This window comes from Maylandia zebra, linkage group LG19 (genome assembly GCF_041146795.1).
Source record: "Maylandia zebra isolate NMK-2024a linkage group LG19, Mzebra_GT3a, whole genome shotgun sequence".
Lineage (NCBI taxonomy): Eukaryota > Metazoa > Chordata > Actinopteri > Cichliformes > Cichlidae > Maylandia > Maylandia zebra.
In genome coordinates this window covers 11,086,360-11,102,381 of record NC_135185.1, presented here as the reverse complement: position 1 = coordinate 11,102,381, position 16,022 = coordinate 11,086,360, and the positions used below count along the sequence as shown (strand labels likewise).

Genomic DNA, 16,022 nt, shown 5'->3' with positions numbered 1-16,022 from the left:
CCAAATAAACTCAAACTTGTGCAGTTAATTATTGTTTTTTTTCTTTAACTCATGAAAGTTGCTGTACAGTCGTTCCACCGTGGAAAAATGGTAATTTAAAGAAATCATTAAATGCCCCAAAATTACCATGAAATTCATGCTAACGAGTGCATTCAAACTTCTGACCACAACTACAGATGCTGGGCAAACACATGTAAGCAGCATGTGCTTAGATGGGCTAGTTCATAGTAAGCAGAGATACAAAGACTGAAATTCTGAGCTGATGCTACTTTTTTAAATGGAAGTTTAGCTGATTATTTATTTGTTTTTGTATTCATTTATTCATTTTTTGTCACTTTCCTCCTGCGGTGACAGAAAAACAAAGAACTCTTTATTATTTTAAAAAAAACTGAACTCTTTATCACATTATTGAACATTCAGCCTGCACAACACTGATGCTACAATGTGGCTTGTAAACGTGGACGGGCTATGAGCCCCACTGATAAACTGTTGCATTAGTAATAAAAAAGTGATATTTGTATAATCTGTAAGTAGGTCGTAGCTGCTTTTAAGGCCAACTATAGTTTGACTTTTATCGTGACTCCACATGAAATGACATTGTTGAGATATCTGTTGGTAACCCTTCTCTCACTGCCAGGGGGGTAACATCACTGATCTTAGTTGTTTAGCAGAATCCCCAAAATCCACCACACACTGATGACAAGTTTGCTTCAGTGTTTAGTCAAAAACAACAATTCTCTCCAAATAAAGTTTGTGAAGATGAAACAGGAGGAAGAGCCTGGCTTCATCAGATATTTAATACGGCTGTGTTGCGGGTTGAGCCCCTGTGACGTATCTGCACAAGTGTTTGACTAAAATATTTAAAAGCAGCTTGTGCTGGTCGGTGTGAGTCTGTCTACAGCCTCTGGTCTTGCACTGCACGTTGTGTCTGTCACAGTACCAGGATATCAGCGTCCATCCTCTCTCTGCAGTCTTACAAGTTTATCTTGTGATTAGGTCATCAGGGCCGTGATTCCTGTGGTAAAATTCTGTCACATCTCTTGAAGCATAATTACACCCAAACAGCATGAATTGAATCTTGACTAAAACATTTATTTCTTGGTACAAAAAGAACAATTTCATCTCACATAATTGCACAGAAACAATCTGAGCCACAGCTGTGACTAAAGTGCTTTTATTTCATGAATCTAGTCCAACATCTTTTCATTAAATATTAATGACTTTACTAACAGAACAAAAGTCTCCTTTAATGGGCACAGCTAAAGTCAAGTTTGTAGAGCTTCACAGACGCTAATGGATGAGCGCTGATGTGTGACATCCAGCACACTGACAGATGAATACTGTGCTTTCAAACATCCCTTGCATTTTTAATCCGAGAGCTAACGTGTTTTCGAGCATCGCCATTATTCAGTGCACTATCTCGGCAGTTTCTCCTCATAGACTGCACAATGCCGAGTGAAACAGGAACCGGCTGCAGCGAGGAGACAAGCTCTCCTCCTTCACTCTCTTATTGAGATCAATAGGTTTTCGCAGTTCTCTGTGCTCACTGTGCACTGTTGCAGTATAAAGAGAATCCATCAAAAGCAGCTAGGTGCATTACACAGCTTCCAGCCCATGTCCACATTGATTCTGAAACTCCCAGGAGGGCAATGCCTGAATGCGACCGCAGTCTGCAGTTCCGTGAAAGCACGGCCAATTATTTCCGATCCGAATTTTCAAACAGGTGGAGAACATTTTAGTCAAACGTGTCTGTAATTCTGAGCGCTATCTGTTTGGTTTACTCTGTACATTTCCTCCAGAGCATTCCTGCTCTTTATAACCCAATTATGAAATTGTTTATAGGTGTCAGCCTCAGTCCAGAATAAGGTGAGCAACTGTCCAACATCCGATGCCAGTTGGAGCCATTAGCCCGCTCCTGAGTGGATTACGACCATTTTGTTGGTGACCCTCTGTGCTAGAATACTGGTGGGTCACTACTGGGCCATTATAAACTCCCAACCTGCCACAACTAGCCACTTGTCCAATTTGGCAGAGCGACAAGGATGGCTTTTTGGCTATGAGAATGTGGACTGCAAGGTCTGGCTGACCTCTAACTGACGAAACACTAAACTTTCTTACATCCTCCTTTGGAGAATCCCTCTGTTGCCTACCTTGTACCATCTCCACATCTGATAAATCTCAAGTATACTGGCTCAATTTAATAGCCGGTCAATGACGACAGTATAACCTTGTGCAATCCATAAGGCACAGCGCGCATTCTCAACCACGCTCAGTGTCTCGCCGAGTCTCAGCTCCGCTCTCTCTGGTACATTTTTTTGGTGTTAACACGAATGAAAACACCACGTCTAGACTCGTCCATCCATATCTGACAGCGAGACAAACGGTGGACACTGCAGGGGGAATGGCACAATATTTGGACGCACAGGAACTGTTTACGGGTCCTTGACTCTCTAATACCAGATTAGGTTAATGAGTGTGTGCACCAGGAATGGTTTTCCACCAGGGTTAATCCCCACGGAGGGCACAGACTTATCCTGCAGAAATCACCACTTTACCTTGCTTACCCGCCACCTGCGGTGTCTCATCAAAGTGTATTTGTGCAATTGTTGTTTACACGGCCCACGCTTTGATAACAGATCCACTTTCTTCTGATAAAAGAGCCGTTTTCAAGCCACAAAAGCATCCTCTGCTTTACCACTCTGACCGAATCCTCAGAGAATTTAAAGTCCTCAGAATAGACGCACCGGTTTCGACTCAGCCCCAAAGCCAACCTATGTCTTCGACTGCTCTCTTTCGATTGACAGCCAATGCAGAATACACCAAAAGATGCCAAGGCTTGTTGATGGATGGCACCTGCTCCTCCTCAGAGGAAATCAATTGAAGTCATGGGCAAGGATGGGCTGCTCAAGCACTTACACATGGCTTTCTGCCTGGGAAAAGATGGAAAGGAGGTCAGAGAGAGAGAGATGCCAACCATCTGTGTACAGAGGAGCGCTGCCAAGCATCACTCTCTTTTTACCTCAGTACTCGAAAAGACACACAATGCCTCCAAATTAGTCATGCTAGCTCATTCAAGCCACATTCAGCCACAGTTTCTGGGAAGTTCCAGCACCAGTTACGTACTCATCCCATCATTCATGCTGTTTAGTGCCCTCTCTGTGCATTAAACAGCCTAGTTATTAGTGAATAAGTGAACCAATCCAGTAGAATGTGAACTATTGTTACTGAACTCCATATCTCTATGATACTGTTTCGCGCCAACACATAGGTTCAGTCAGATATCCACAGCAGCATGTCTTCAGAGAGCACATGGGCCGCATTGGTGCAATGGGCCGGCATAGCTACAATCTTAGACATGACCGAGCGTAGTTACCGGAACTCAACCTATGGTGCCGGCCAAACTATCACCACAGACTAATTTGAGGGAACTTTGTCGCCAACGAACGAGGGAGGTGGGATCCCCTGGCAGGCACCGGCCCGGCGAGTCGCATCCAGGACGGGGATCCTGTGTGCCACTGCACTGGCATCAGTGTGCGTGCCGATCCACTGCAGGACACGGGAAGAGGGCCGATGGTAGAGGGCCAACTGCTTGGAGCTGTAGCCACACATCCCGATCCCAACGGCTCCCAGCAGCATAGCCATACCAGGCACGGTCTTCTCCGCCGGAGGCGTCACGGCCACATTATGGTAGGCCTGCGTCTGAAAGAAAAGTAACGAATGCGATAAGCGAGGCACAACATGCACACCTCAGCTCCAGCTGGTGCTCCCAGCAATCCTGGAGAAATTAAAACCCCATCTTTTCTCATTTACTAAATTGTGGCCCGTCTCTTTTGACAAACAAAAAGCTCATCAATTTTGCGACATGGACAATTTCCTCCGTGGGCCCTTGACAATTATAAAGCACGTGGAGGAGCAAACAATAGAAACTTAACTTCATAGTTTCTAATGGAGCTGTGTCCCAGGCAGTTAAGAAGCCATTCCTGCAGCTCGCTCAACCAGTTCCCATTTCCACTTACAATGCAATGGACTGTCGCAGGCTTTCTCTATTGTTTGTGATAAACGCTACTACTATTGAGCTAAAATATAAGCCGTTCTACAATTACTGGAACAGCAGCCTGGAAATATTGTGGTCTGTGCGTATATAATAAGATAGCACTGTGTTTCATCATCTTGTCACAACCGAATCTGTTGAGACAATGCACAGAAAAATGGCTGCACAATAGCAGCACGAGGCTTAGCGAAGCAAGTGTGCTGTATGATTTGTAACTGTCAATAAAACTCTGCACGTACCCATGAAAACAGCACCTTGCAAACATTTTATCACCAGTTTCTCCCCTGCCTCCCTCTGGAGTGGTTCAGCAGAGACAGAGCATGCTAACCCCTGTATGAATCCCAGACTAAAGCACTACTTTTTATTTTAAAGGTCTTGCATTTGTCAGTAAAACTTAAAATCTAAGAAAAGAAAAACTTATTTTCTTAAATATTCACCTGAAACCTTTAGAACCTACCAAAGGCTCACACTCACCTGCAGCAGCCTGATGTAGCCAGGAGTGAGTCTTGGGAGCCTGAAAAACATCTGAGCTTCCCACGCTGGTCTTCCTGCTAAATCAGATGAATTAAAGGCCAGATGACTCTTGGCAGTCTCTATCTAAAGCTCCTCTCCCTGGACTCCCAGGACGGGAAACCCACTGAGATAGAGGGTTCGTCCGGGTGTTCGCACACCTAAGCTCAGCTGTCTGAGGTAGGACAGTCTGGTCAGCCTTTATAACGTCTCCTTCCTGACTTTACATAATAGGACAGCTGCAGGTGGTGAGCCTAAGGGGATTACATGAGCTGGCACACAGGGACAAAGAAGTCAGACTACACAGAAGGAAGGGTGGACGTGTAGGGAAAGGTGATCCTCGCTTCTTCTTTTGCCAAAGAATACAAACTGAGCGAAATCATATTTAAATATGTGCGATTGTTTTGCATATTTCTGCACCTCAATCAAACTATAAACATAATCAAGGTTTTTATAAAATGTATAGAGTGTAGTGATATGTGTCTGAATTATATGCAGAATATGTATGGATAATTTCAGAGTTGTTTCCAGTTTGATGCCAAAACAAAGTCAAAAATGATGAATAAGAACTTGTTGATTATGTAGGCACATTAGCATCAGGTGTAAAGGACTTCTGACTTCAGCATTTCCTTTAAAAGGCCCACACTGAAGAGGTGAAGTCATTTACAGTCCAGAGCCCATTTAAATCTGCCAACTTAGTTGATTTGAATGTTTTTTGTGTGTTGATGTTGAAAGTGGCCTCTCTAGCTGTGTCAGCAACTTTCTTTAAGCTTTAATATCCTTCCTGGCTTCGGGGTGCCGGGTGCAGAGCGAGGTCTTATAATGAGGTAGCTGTGCTGATAACGTCGCTCTCGGTGGATGGGAGGAATTCTCTCCGGTGAGAGTTACCAACAATGACCTTCTTCCCATCTCTAGTAACAGGAACCAATTGTGCCTCCTGACTCACGCATCCGCGAATAATCTCAAACTCTGGCAATAATACTGCAAAGTCATGATGTCATGGAAACTTGTGATGCCCACTGGGCTTTAAGCACAGAGACAATATACCACTTAAAATGCTGTGTGAGAAAATGTCAAATCACAAACTGATATTCTATTGAATATTTAGAGTTTAGAGACATTTCCCAGGAAACCTCAAATATGAATGTCAGGATGGGGTTAAACCAGGACTGCTAACTGAAAATAAAGACAAGATGATAGTTTATTATACTTTTAATGAAATTTGCAGATTGTCTTGGTGGAGTTTGATAAACTCAGCCATCTGCTCCTTTCTATCTAAAATATATCAGGACACTGGAGTAAATTCTCGACCATCTCACATTTCTGTTTAATCAGTTTTCTGTTTGACGTTTATTCAGATGTGTAAAAACTATAACTTTAATCTCACCAAACTGATTTACTCAGGAACAACTAAAACACTGGAAAAAGCCAAACAATAACTTTTTAAAGTTATCTAAGTGACTTATATGTCATGTTTAACCTGAGTAGCGAAAGACTGCGGGGGGTCTGAAAACGATGTCCGGTGTTCTCACCATCTCTAGTGAGCCTCGACCTCCCTGTCAGCTATCGAGCTAGTGGGTAGCAGACGTCTCCGAAAACGTCGGAGCACTTTTGCAAATATGTGATGTCTTGATAAATCGAGCAGATATTTGAAGTTTACAGCTACATTCGCACCTGAAAATATCTTAAAAGTTTATTTTGTGACCCAGAAAGAGTAATAAGAGTAATATTAAAACTAAGTAGCTGCCGCCATTGGAATTGGCTGAATTCTGGGAAAGGTTGGGCCACGAAGGATACACCCGACCCATCCTTCAAATCTGGGGAAAAGGAGGATGCAGACTGGAGCAACTACGGATCAAACTACCAACCTTCTGATTAGCAGATGTCCTGCTCTTCCCATTTTCTTCACATCAGCTGCATTTATGAATATTATTAAGGTTAGCTCTGCTTTGATGACTACAACACAAATGTTACCTCAGTCTTGTTTTGAGTAGCTACACACGCAACCTTCACAAAAACTCCCTTAAAAGGTCTGCAACTGGTTCACGGGCCACTTTTGAGAGGATAGCCAAATGGTAAGCCTCGCTGTCTCGAATCCAGGGATATCTCTCAATTCTTTAGAAGTTTAAACTTTTCTGTGGATGTGTGGAAAAAGTAACCTGCTTTCAGAAGTGCAGGAAATCCTTGCAGATTATCAAAGATGTTAGGATTTATACTGAGCTGAACTTAAAAACAATCCACCTTACAGTCTTTGAGATGTTTGGGTCTGGACTGCAATCCTTGGAGCCATTAAGCATGGCTGAAGAAATGCACTAATCTCTGAATGATCACTGTTATATTATCTTAAGCATGTGTGCCCTTATTCTCTCCTCTGGCTAATGTCTGCATAATGAGCCCATGAGCTCCCATCGGATGCAGCACCTGGTGCATCCATCCATGAATGGAGGCCACAGATGGCAGCCCTCGTGCTAATTGTTCAGTCATACACGCATACACTCAGGGTGTGTATTACAGTGTATGATATAACCTGTCAGTGTCTACTGGTGCATTCCCGGTTTGGAGCAATTGTTCCTCTAAAGCCGGAACATGGCAGACAGCTCTCCCTCATGCCATCAAAAAGTCACTGTCCAGCTGAGATAAGTCTTTGTCCTTTTCCTGAACTCGTCCCTTGGCATTGCATGATGGGTTAATGCATTAAAATAGGCTACCTGAGCTGCAGACAGGTATTGTGATGCAGAAGGTTAAGCTACCTCCCTAGGTGGTACTGGTTTAAAAGGTCCATCAACAACAATGTGCTGGCATATTTAGCATATAGTTAGATAAAGGAGAGTAGCTTTGGGGATTATGTAATGGCACTAATTACTGTCCCTTATCATTCACCAGCATAATGAATATATGCATACACCCCATTAGTAGAACTGCCCTGAAGACCATCATTTCAGTGTAGTTATCCAGAAGTGCAAATATGAAGAGGCGCACGGCACAGCTGAGCAGTAATGGATTGGTGGGGAGTGTACTGGAGATAATTGAGGAGCTATTAGGTTAACGGGCTGGGTTTAAATGTCGTAACATCTGCAAACAATACTGATGCTCGAGGTAGAACTGACATTTGCTCTTCTGGCAATTAGGGGGTAAGATGTGATGGGGGTTTGTCAGGCTAACACCAATAAAATGTTTCCTTTATTTAAAATGCATACAGAAACGCTAAACAAGCGTAGGAAAGTAAAAGTTTGGTCGATAAAGACAACTTTGGCCTTACTAACGATGGGCGGAAGGATTTGTCTGGCTCAGGATTAACCGGCTTTGTTTTCCTCTTGCAAACGGAGGAGACGGGGTGTAAGAATAGACTGGGCACAGAACCAAAACTGACATATTTAGAATTTAATAAAACATTTCATGCATTGAAAGCAAGTCCATCATTTACAAACGCTGTGTATGAGCAAAAAGAAAATTCTTGGTAGAAATGATTCTTCAGTAGTGTCTCTGCGTCTGTTCGACTGGCAGTCTCATGGGTGTGTTGGAGAAAGCACGAGTCTTCTTGTCTCCCTGCATGGGAAGAATGTCTGTGATCCAGTATTGGAAGAGTGTAACGACTGCCGTGGTTTCCTCTACAAACACAAGGAGACAGAGCGAAACATTTCAGTTACTGCTGACAACACAAAACCACAGGAACACTCAGTATTTTCACAAAAGAGATTCACTTGCTGGTGTATTTTTGGCATAATGCATCAAAATCTGCTTCCTTCCCCCCGCATGTACGTATCCAAACCCCTAACAAGACAAATTCTTTCCTTTTACTCGCTACTGTTAGAAGAATATATTTAGCCTTTGCAGAAAGCAAAATGGACAATACAAAAGGCGGAGCAGTCAATCCAATGTCATTTGTGAGAAACTCCAGGGTGCAGCAAAATATGCTTAAGGGAAATCTGCTTTAGAGCTGCTCCTGCAGCCAATTGATTGCCACTACAAGGGTAGACAGAGTGAGGAGAGCTTTAGTGAATTCACCTGAGGGGCTTTAAAAGCACGCATGCACATGGATTAGCTCCTGCAAGTCACTGAATGTAGGTTACTTTAAAATACCAAATGCTCCCTGAACAAGGTGGATGTTATTAAGAAGTTTAATTATTTTAAATTTCCATACTGTGGGGACTGATAAATGTGAAGCGAGATGCAGCAGAAAGGCTGGGGCCTTTGCCTCCAACACTCAGATAAGCTGAGTGGAATTGACCCATAGCTGCCGAATCAAACGTGCGACAAAAACTCGTCTGCGCCGACACGATCTGCTGGCACGCCGGAATTAAAAACGGCAGCAAATAAAAAACAGTGAACTGAAGCATGACTCATTATGAGAGAGCTGGGAGTACGGGGGGGGGGGGGGGTTAGAAAAGCTTTCGAGCAGCTGTATGGAGAGGGGACGGCAGGCTCTATGGTGGACTCTAGCAAACTGGTTTTTACACAGCGTCGTCAGGGTTACGGGAAGGGGCAGACAAGCGTCACTCTGTGGCCGCCGACATGGCATTGGCCTGAATCCTCTGGCTCGTCTCTCAGTCTCATTCTCACATGCCTGCACTTGTGCGCGTGACAGCAGAAAAGTCCCTGCTGATCCTATTATGCAGCCAGCGGCAGATGAAACCGCGTCGGGGGACGTAGGAGCTATTTTGACTGTTGAGAGTGTCGAGGCGAGTTAAAACATGTTCGTTACTCACGGTCAGCTCGAGTAAGTCAGGGGCAGGTACGCACAGGTGAAGGCTGAATGAGACAAGTCAGGGCAGGTAACCGGCAAACAATCCTAATCGGCGTTTGCCCCCTAACACTGGGAGGCGAGCGTTAACCTGCTGGGACGGGCCCGACGAAGCGCTCGGGGCAGGTTCCAGCAAGAAGAGCCTACTGTAGGCGTGGATGCATGAACCAGCGAGACACAACAATAAACACAGGCCTGTCATTCAAAGGAAAAAAGCTCTTTATTTGTGAATTTTTACTGACCTGCAGACATGCAGGAGGAGTTGCTGCAGAGCTCTTTCAGAGCTTTTTCTAGCTTTTCTGTATCCGTTTGCTGAACACGTGTCTTGAGACTGTACAGCTGCTTCAGGACTGAGTTAGGTTTGCTTCCGCTGTCTATGGCGCCCAGAAGGCCGTCCACTGTAGCAGACAGGTCAGGGATCGTGGAAGCATGAGACGAGGCTGAGGAGGGACAAGTGGTCTGTTAAAAAGAAGCCTTCAACATCAAATTAAGCATTTTATAAAACATCAAAAGGACCAATAAATGCCTATTTCTTTAATGTGACTCATGCACTGACCAAATATAAAGAAGACTCTTCAACTTTATTTACATTAAAAAATTACTTACTAGTTTCTCTCATTTTTAGTGCTTTTCTAACACGTATGGAAGGCTTTCATTTTCACTGAAAACATGTTCATTTCTCAGTAATGGGCATTTAACAATGCAGTGTAGGGTTTTTTGCACATTAGCATCCAAAATATATCCAAATAAACAAAACATTAGAAACTAAAATCACCGTGAGCATTAGGAATGCCTACAAGGTGTAATACTGAGAACATGAGCTTCATCCAAGAAGGCAAGTACAAGTGGTCCCTACTTACAATCTGACAAATACATTTCCATCGTTGTCCTGAGGAAGTCTGACACCTCAGCTGCTCTCCTCTCGTCTTCCTCCTCCTCCTCTTCTCCATCTTTTTGATACGTGAACTCCAGCGCAGCGGCCCGAGGCATCAGACCCATGGAGAGCAGCTTCTGTTTGTGCCGTTTCTTCTTCAGCTTTCGCTTCTTGTTCCTGCTAATTCGCTCGGCCCCCTCATCCCCCGCCGTCTGATTCTGACCTGTGCCGGACTCGCTCCCTAGAGTTGCCTCGTCATTCCCAGAGTCTTGACAAACGGTTGCTTTCTTCTTCCTTTTCCTCCTCCTCCTCCGTTGTTCCTCTGCCTCTTGCTCTTCATCCAGCACTTTGTCGCTCTCGTGGTTGTTCCCCTCTATAAGCAACAACAGATTAAACTCTTCATTAGTTTTAAAAACAGTCTTTAACTGATTCACGATCCCGTGATCCGGACAGATCGGATTTTAAAAGGTCAGATTGTGTTCACATTGTTAAAGTATGAATCGTGTATCCACCTGCACTCTGGGCCTAATGGCTAAAACAGGAGGTGGGCATCGTCCATTATGGTGAAAGCTGGGAGACGGCTGCTTTCCTTTCAGCCAATCACTGCACAATCTAATTCCACTAATTAGATGTTCCCTCTTTTTCACTGATTGCAGTTCAATCAGCAAAATCATCTGGTGTGGCCTCTGATTGAAAAGACACGGTCAGATCTGCAAGTGCGAACATCGCTCGTTCTGAGCCCGGCAATTTGAGATGTTCCATTAAATAAAAGGGAACATTTAACAGAACAGTGCTCAGGTGATGCACGAGCTTTTACAGTGAAAGAACATTAACACATTCCTCCCACCTTATGGAAATCATCCTTTAGTTTAGCAGCTTCATTGGGCTTTCCATTTTTCAGCTTTTCTCTTTTGCAATTATCACATTGCTAAAATCTCTCTGCTGTCACATTACCGAATGACTAAACCTCAAAAGAGAACCCGTCCACAAACAGCAGTCTTGGATCTTCTCTAGCTTGCCACATCTCCCCTTTCCTTAAAAAACCCACGAAGCACAGAGAGGTCAAAGAAACGAGCTCGCGCTGACTTCTCAGCGACCCGTTTGTGAGCAGTGGACTGGAGCCAGAACACAAAGCAGCAGAAGTGACAGTGGCAGTGCAGAACTGACCGACATAGTGCAAGGAAAACACAAACCAAGGAAGCTACTGCTCATATCAGACATGCAAATACTCCATTTATCCATTTTTTTACATTTAGAAACATTTTAAATTATTGTCAAAGGAACTGAGAACCTTCACAGACATTTTAAATTATTATTTTGTGACAGATTGAAATGATAGACTACTTCAAGTCATTATGTTTTTTGTTATATAAATATATTTAAAAGCCAGCCAACTGCAGCCATGAGCGAGACAGATGAAGTCAGGCCGGCTCGGACGCCGCCCAGATCAACAAGGTCTGCATCAGGTGTTGAGGAACCAGGGCTCCCTGACGAGAAGTGAGCTACTGGAACAAGAAGGCATCGGTGGGCAAGATACAAAAACAGGGTGTTGTTGGGATGCTACTACGCAAGTAACCCCAGCGGAAGAGGTTACATGAATAGGATGCGGAGCACTAGGTGCGGTGACTCCCAAGCTCAGCGAGCAGCTCCAGCAGATCCCAGAAACAACATCAGACATCTCTGTCAAGAAGAGCACAGTCCTAGAAACAGCCAAGATACGGCGCAGGACCCTCAAGCTCCCAGGCCTCTGGTAGAGCAGCGGCCCCAAACCTTTTTTGCGCCACGGAGCGGTTTAATGTCACACAATATTTTCACGGACCAGCCTTTAAGGTGTCGCAGATAAATACAACTAAATAAAATGAAATGCGCCAACAACATTGAGAGTAACATCCTCCTCTCTGCCCCTTAATGCTCTCTGGTCGCTATGGTAACGCGTAAATATTTCTTTCAAAATAAGACACACAACTACGCAGCCCGGTACCAAACAACTCAAGGACTAGCCCGGGGGTTGGGGACCACTGTGGTAGAGGACCCAAGCTTGGAGGCACACTGCTCTGTCTGTGAGCATAGCAGCCCCACCCATGTGCTGTTCAAACCTCTGTTTGTGACAGTCAACCAATCAGAAAGTGACTGGCTTAAGAAGAAGATTTAAATGCACCTTAGAACACACATGCATCAACACTACAATGAGCGGGTGGAGGGAGGTTTGGAGTCTTCTCTCACCCCCGTTCTCTGCGACCTGCTGGAGCGGGGGGGCTAGGAGGAGGAGGAGTTGGCCGTCCGACTGCGGTCTGGAGTGTTGGGCCTCCCTGCTGCTGCGGAGTCGGGGCGGTCTGCCTCCCCCCACCGCAGGGAAAAGGGTAACACCACCTGGGTCTGGGTGCAGTTCCCCCTCCAGGGGCAAGGGTACCTAGACCCGGTTTGTAGAGTACGCTTGGGGAGTGTGATCGTGTGTACAGCGTCTCTTTATGTCTGTCTCCACGTTGGTTGAGTGTGGAGTAAGTGCATATGAGAGCATGAGGGTGGGAATGGATGTTTGTATATGTGTGTGCCTGTATGTCTGTGTCTATATGTCAGGTTGGGTGTCAGACGCCACCTCTCTGGGGACACCTCAGGCCCTCCAAGGTTTGGAGGCCTATCTCCCCCTACCACCACTTCTCCTGCCAGTGGCGGACTCCCTCAGACATCGGTGCGTTGGTGGTTCTTTGTGTCCGGGGATGGGCGTCCAGGTACACACCGGCTCACTCCTTGGCGGCCGCTTATCGGGGCCTGGAGCCTGGGGCTCGCTCGGGCCACTTCGGAGGTGGGGTGCCCCCGGCCTCTCGGCCTGGGGCTCGGTCACTCAGGCACGGCTGGCTGCCGGCGGAGCTCATGGGCGCGTCACTGCAACTCCCCCTGGCTTCTGCTCCGCGGCTGCTGAGTGAGCCCTCATCTGGGACTCTCCTCAGCTCTTTCTGGGACAGTGGTGCGGCTGCCCCTCTGTTGGTCTTCCTTGGTCTCTTGTGTTCTGGGGGCCTCTGGATGTCTGGAGTTTTGATCTCCTCCATACCTGCTTCATGCCCTGGAGGACGGGGCTGTGGCCCCCCCACACCCTCTAGCAGATCATTACATGAAGGAACCTTTTAAAAAAACAAGAATTTGATGCAATTAAAAGAAAAAAAACAGGTTACGATAAACTTTCCTTTTGATTGTTCAGAAACAAGATTTTCTCGAGGATTCAAAGAAAACCCAAAATCAGATGAACTAAAATAGATGTCCGTTTCTCAAAACATGTAGAAATACGGTTCTACATTTTGCAGTTAACGTGAATGTGAAGAGAGATCTGTTCATTCAAGACTAGGACAGCTTTTCTCTTTCTACACCACATCAACTACATCAACTCTCCTCTTTGTAAAATATTACACTGAAGCCTTTATGAACCTCCGCAGAACCCAAACTCTAGTTGACCTTAAACAGCTCTCTGGGTTGCAGTTCCCTTGAAGGCTCGCTACCCACTAAATCGAAAATGTGTTCAATTAGGAACTGCTACACTTACGAGTGCAATTAATCAAACTTAACCTTGTCAGTCATTCCAGCGGCCACCCTCAGACGATGGTCTGTGTAAGCCAGCAAATCACTTTTTTCACTGAGGTAAAGCAGAAGCTCTTCAGCTAAACGACGGTCTGAGTTACAGAAGATGATGAGTGTAACGAGCCGGCGCTTTTATTACAGCCTCATCACTTTGGTACTTCATGACAATAGAGAGAGGAGATAAAACAAACAGTCTTTAAATGATCCATATCAAATGCAGAGCATGTGACTCATCCTTGAATACCGCTGCCAGACAGCTCGATTCATCGCAGGTCAAGAAGATTTTAGCTCGGCATAAATCAGCTCACAACTCAGCCTCCAACATGTTATTAATAATAGTTAAATATCTCCTTTATAAATTATGCAAGTTTGCCCCGACAAGCACATTTAACCGGCCTATCGGAGTGAAAACAGAGCCACCCAGGCTCACTCACCATCTGCACAAGTTCTCCTCAGTTAAAGAACACGACTGATTTTCACTGTCTGTTTCCCCAACAACAGTGGCAGAGACAATCAGAAAGAGTAACTTTATTACTACAGAGCGCCAACCTGGAGGAGGCCCATGAGATAAATCTCTCCTAGCTTTATGGTGCACAGCGCCAAGTCCATAAATGTAAGATTATGGGTGACGTACCAGCTGGTTCCTCCACGCTATTTATGCTTTTTAGCTGCTGTAGTGAGACCGATTCCTCTGAATGTATATCATAGTCTGCAGGAGGAGGAAGGACCGTGTACATCCGCCTGCCTGGTTTGGCTGCGCTCTGTCTCTTCACTGCATCTCCTGAGACACATAAGGCAAATAATGTAAGGCACTGAAACACAAAGGAGGGAGGAACGTGTTAGTAATTATCATGACTTTACCCGAGGCCGTGTCCTCTCCAGGAGCTTTGCTTTTCAGATGTTTCTTTTTGCCTAGAGCTTCTACAATATGTGGTGGGCTCTGTTCCGTCACCACTTCTTGGATGGCAGGGTAAAGCTTCTGGAGAACTTTTGACTGGAATACTGAGTGACACAAAGACAAGCTGTGTTAACTACGCATATTCAGGCTACATGTGATCTAGTCCATGTGGGAATGAAGCATGAAAACAGGATGTAACCCGCTGACTTTGAAAACTGAAACAGGTGATGTTCATGCTGTTTGTGACTGCAATAACACAGCCTAACAATGAACACTGTGTTTACAAACTTATTGTGATGCCAAACAGTTAAGATAAACTTAGAGTACACTGCCAGTCTTTAGTTTTAGTCTTTGTCATTTTCCTAAACCATCAAAACAAGAAGGAAATGTCAGTGAGTACATTTATTCAGAACATAGAGGACTGAGATGTCCACACGATCGTGACCACATAAAAACTAATAAAAGCTGATCAAATATGAATCACCAAAAAACAAAACCTCCTGTCTTCTCGGGTACGTCTACCAAAGTCAAGGAGTGATTTTAGGGCTTGACAGAGGAGCACGTGCTTTTGTTTACAACACAGAAACCAACGCGAGATTTAGCTAGCTACGTTATTTGGGTACTTTAGCGAGCTAAAGAGTTACGAGCTCTGTGTGTGTTTTTGTATGAGATGAGTCATTTCTGGCGGTGCTTACCTTCTTTCCTATGTGCCATATTCAAACATCCACCACAGTCGAAGCAAAGAAAACATGAATTCCAACTCTGCACTCAGCTAGGAAGTTACTATGCTATCAAGCTAGCTGAGTTAGCTAGCAAGTATGCTACAGCAGCTTTTTAAATGAGCTAGCTTGACGCGCACGTCCCGCTCAACTTAAAGATCAGAGATATTCATCTGTCAGTATCATCGCCACAGAGCTCCAGCTTCTTCAGCAAAGCCCACTAACCCAGAGTAATGCGCAAAACTGCTGAACCGCGCACTTCACCGGCTACCACACGCGCACTGTGACGACCAAGAGACTCCGCTTCCTTTTGCGCCAACTTCTATTCAAAATCCGGCCAATTTAAAATGCACGCAGTCCTCACAAACAAACACTCTCTGTATATACTTAATGATATGTATTTACGGGATTACTCGAATCTATTCTTCACATCGGCAGACGAATCAACCTCGTTTATAGTGTAATATTCATTAGCCTTGCGTATTTCAAGGAAAAAGACTCAAGAAGGTCTGGATTTGTAGAGCGAACTTAAAAATGACTCCAGCAAAAATGATTATTATAAAACCATTATTAATTATCTGAGCAGGTGTATCATACTACCAGAGCAACATACGGGTTTTTTTTAATGTCCACTTTTATTCTTTCCAAGGGGCTACAGC

At 44.8% G+C, this 16,022-nt stretch overlaps 2 protein-coding genes across 2 annotated transcripts; both read right to left on the bottom strand.

Annotated features, from left to right (window-relative positions):
• Nucleotides 1-1,158: 1,158 nt before the first annotated feature.
• On the bottom strand, nt 1,159-4,745 carry LOC143413995 (uncharacterized). The gene is made up of 2 exons (XM_076877576.1): nt 4,526-4,745; nt 1,159-3,699 (listed from the first exon to the last, which is right to left on the bottom strand). The coding sequence occupies exons 1-2, from the start codon at nt 4,574-4,576 to the stop codon at nt 3,415-3,417; spliced, it is 336 nt and encodes a 111-aa protein (XP_076733691.1). The 5' UTR covers nt 4,577-4,745; the 3' UTR covers nt 1,159-3,414.
• A 3,182-nt stretch (nt 4,746-7,927) lies between these two features.
• On the bottom strand, nt 7,928-15,962 carry erich1 (glutamate rich 1). Its single transcript, XM_004566508.4, has 6 exons — nt 15,340-15,962; nt 14,608-14,748; nt 14,381-14,527; nt 10,163-10,549; nt 9,545-9,742; nt 7,928-8,169 (listed from the first exon to the last, which is right to left on the bottom strand). The coding sequence occupies exons 1-6, from the start codon at nt 15,356-15,358 to the stop codon at nt 8,033-8,035; spliced, it is 1,029 nt and encodes a 342-aa protein (XP_004566565.3). The 5' UTR covers nt 15,359-15,962; the 3' UTR covers nt 7,928-8,032.
• Between the last annotated feature and the right edge of the window lie 60 nt (nt 15,963-16,022).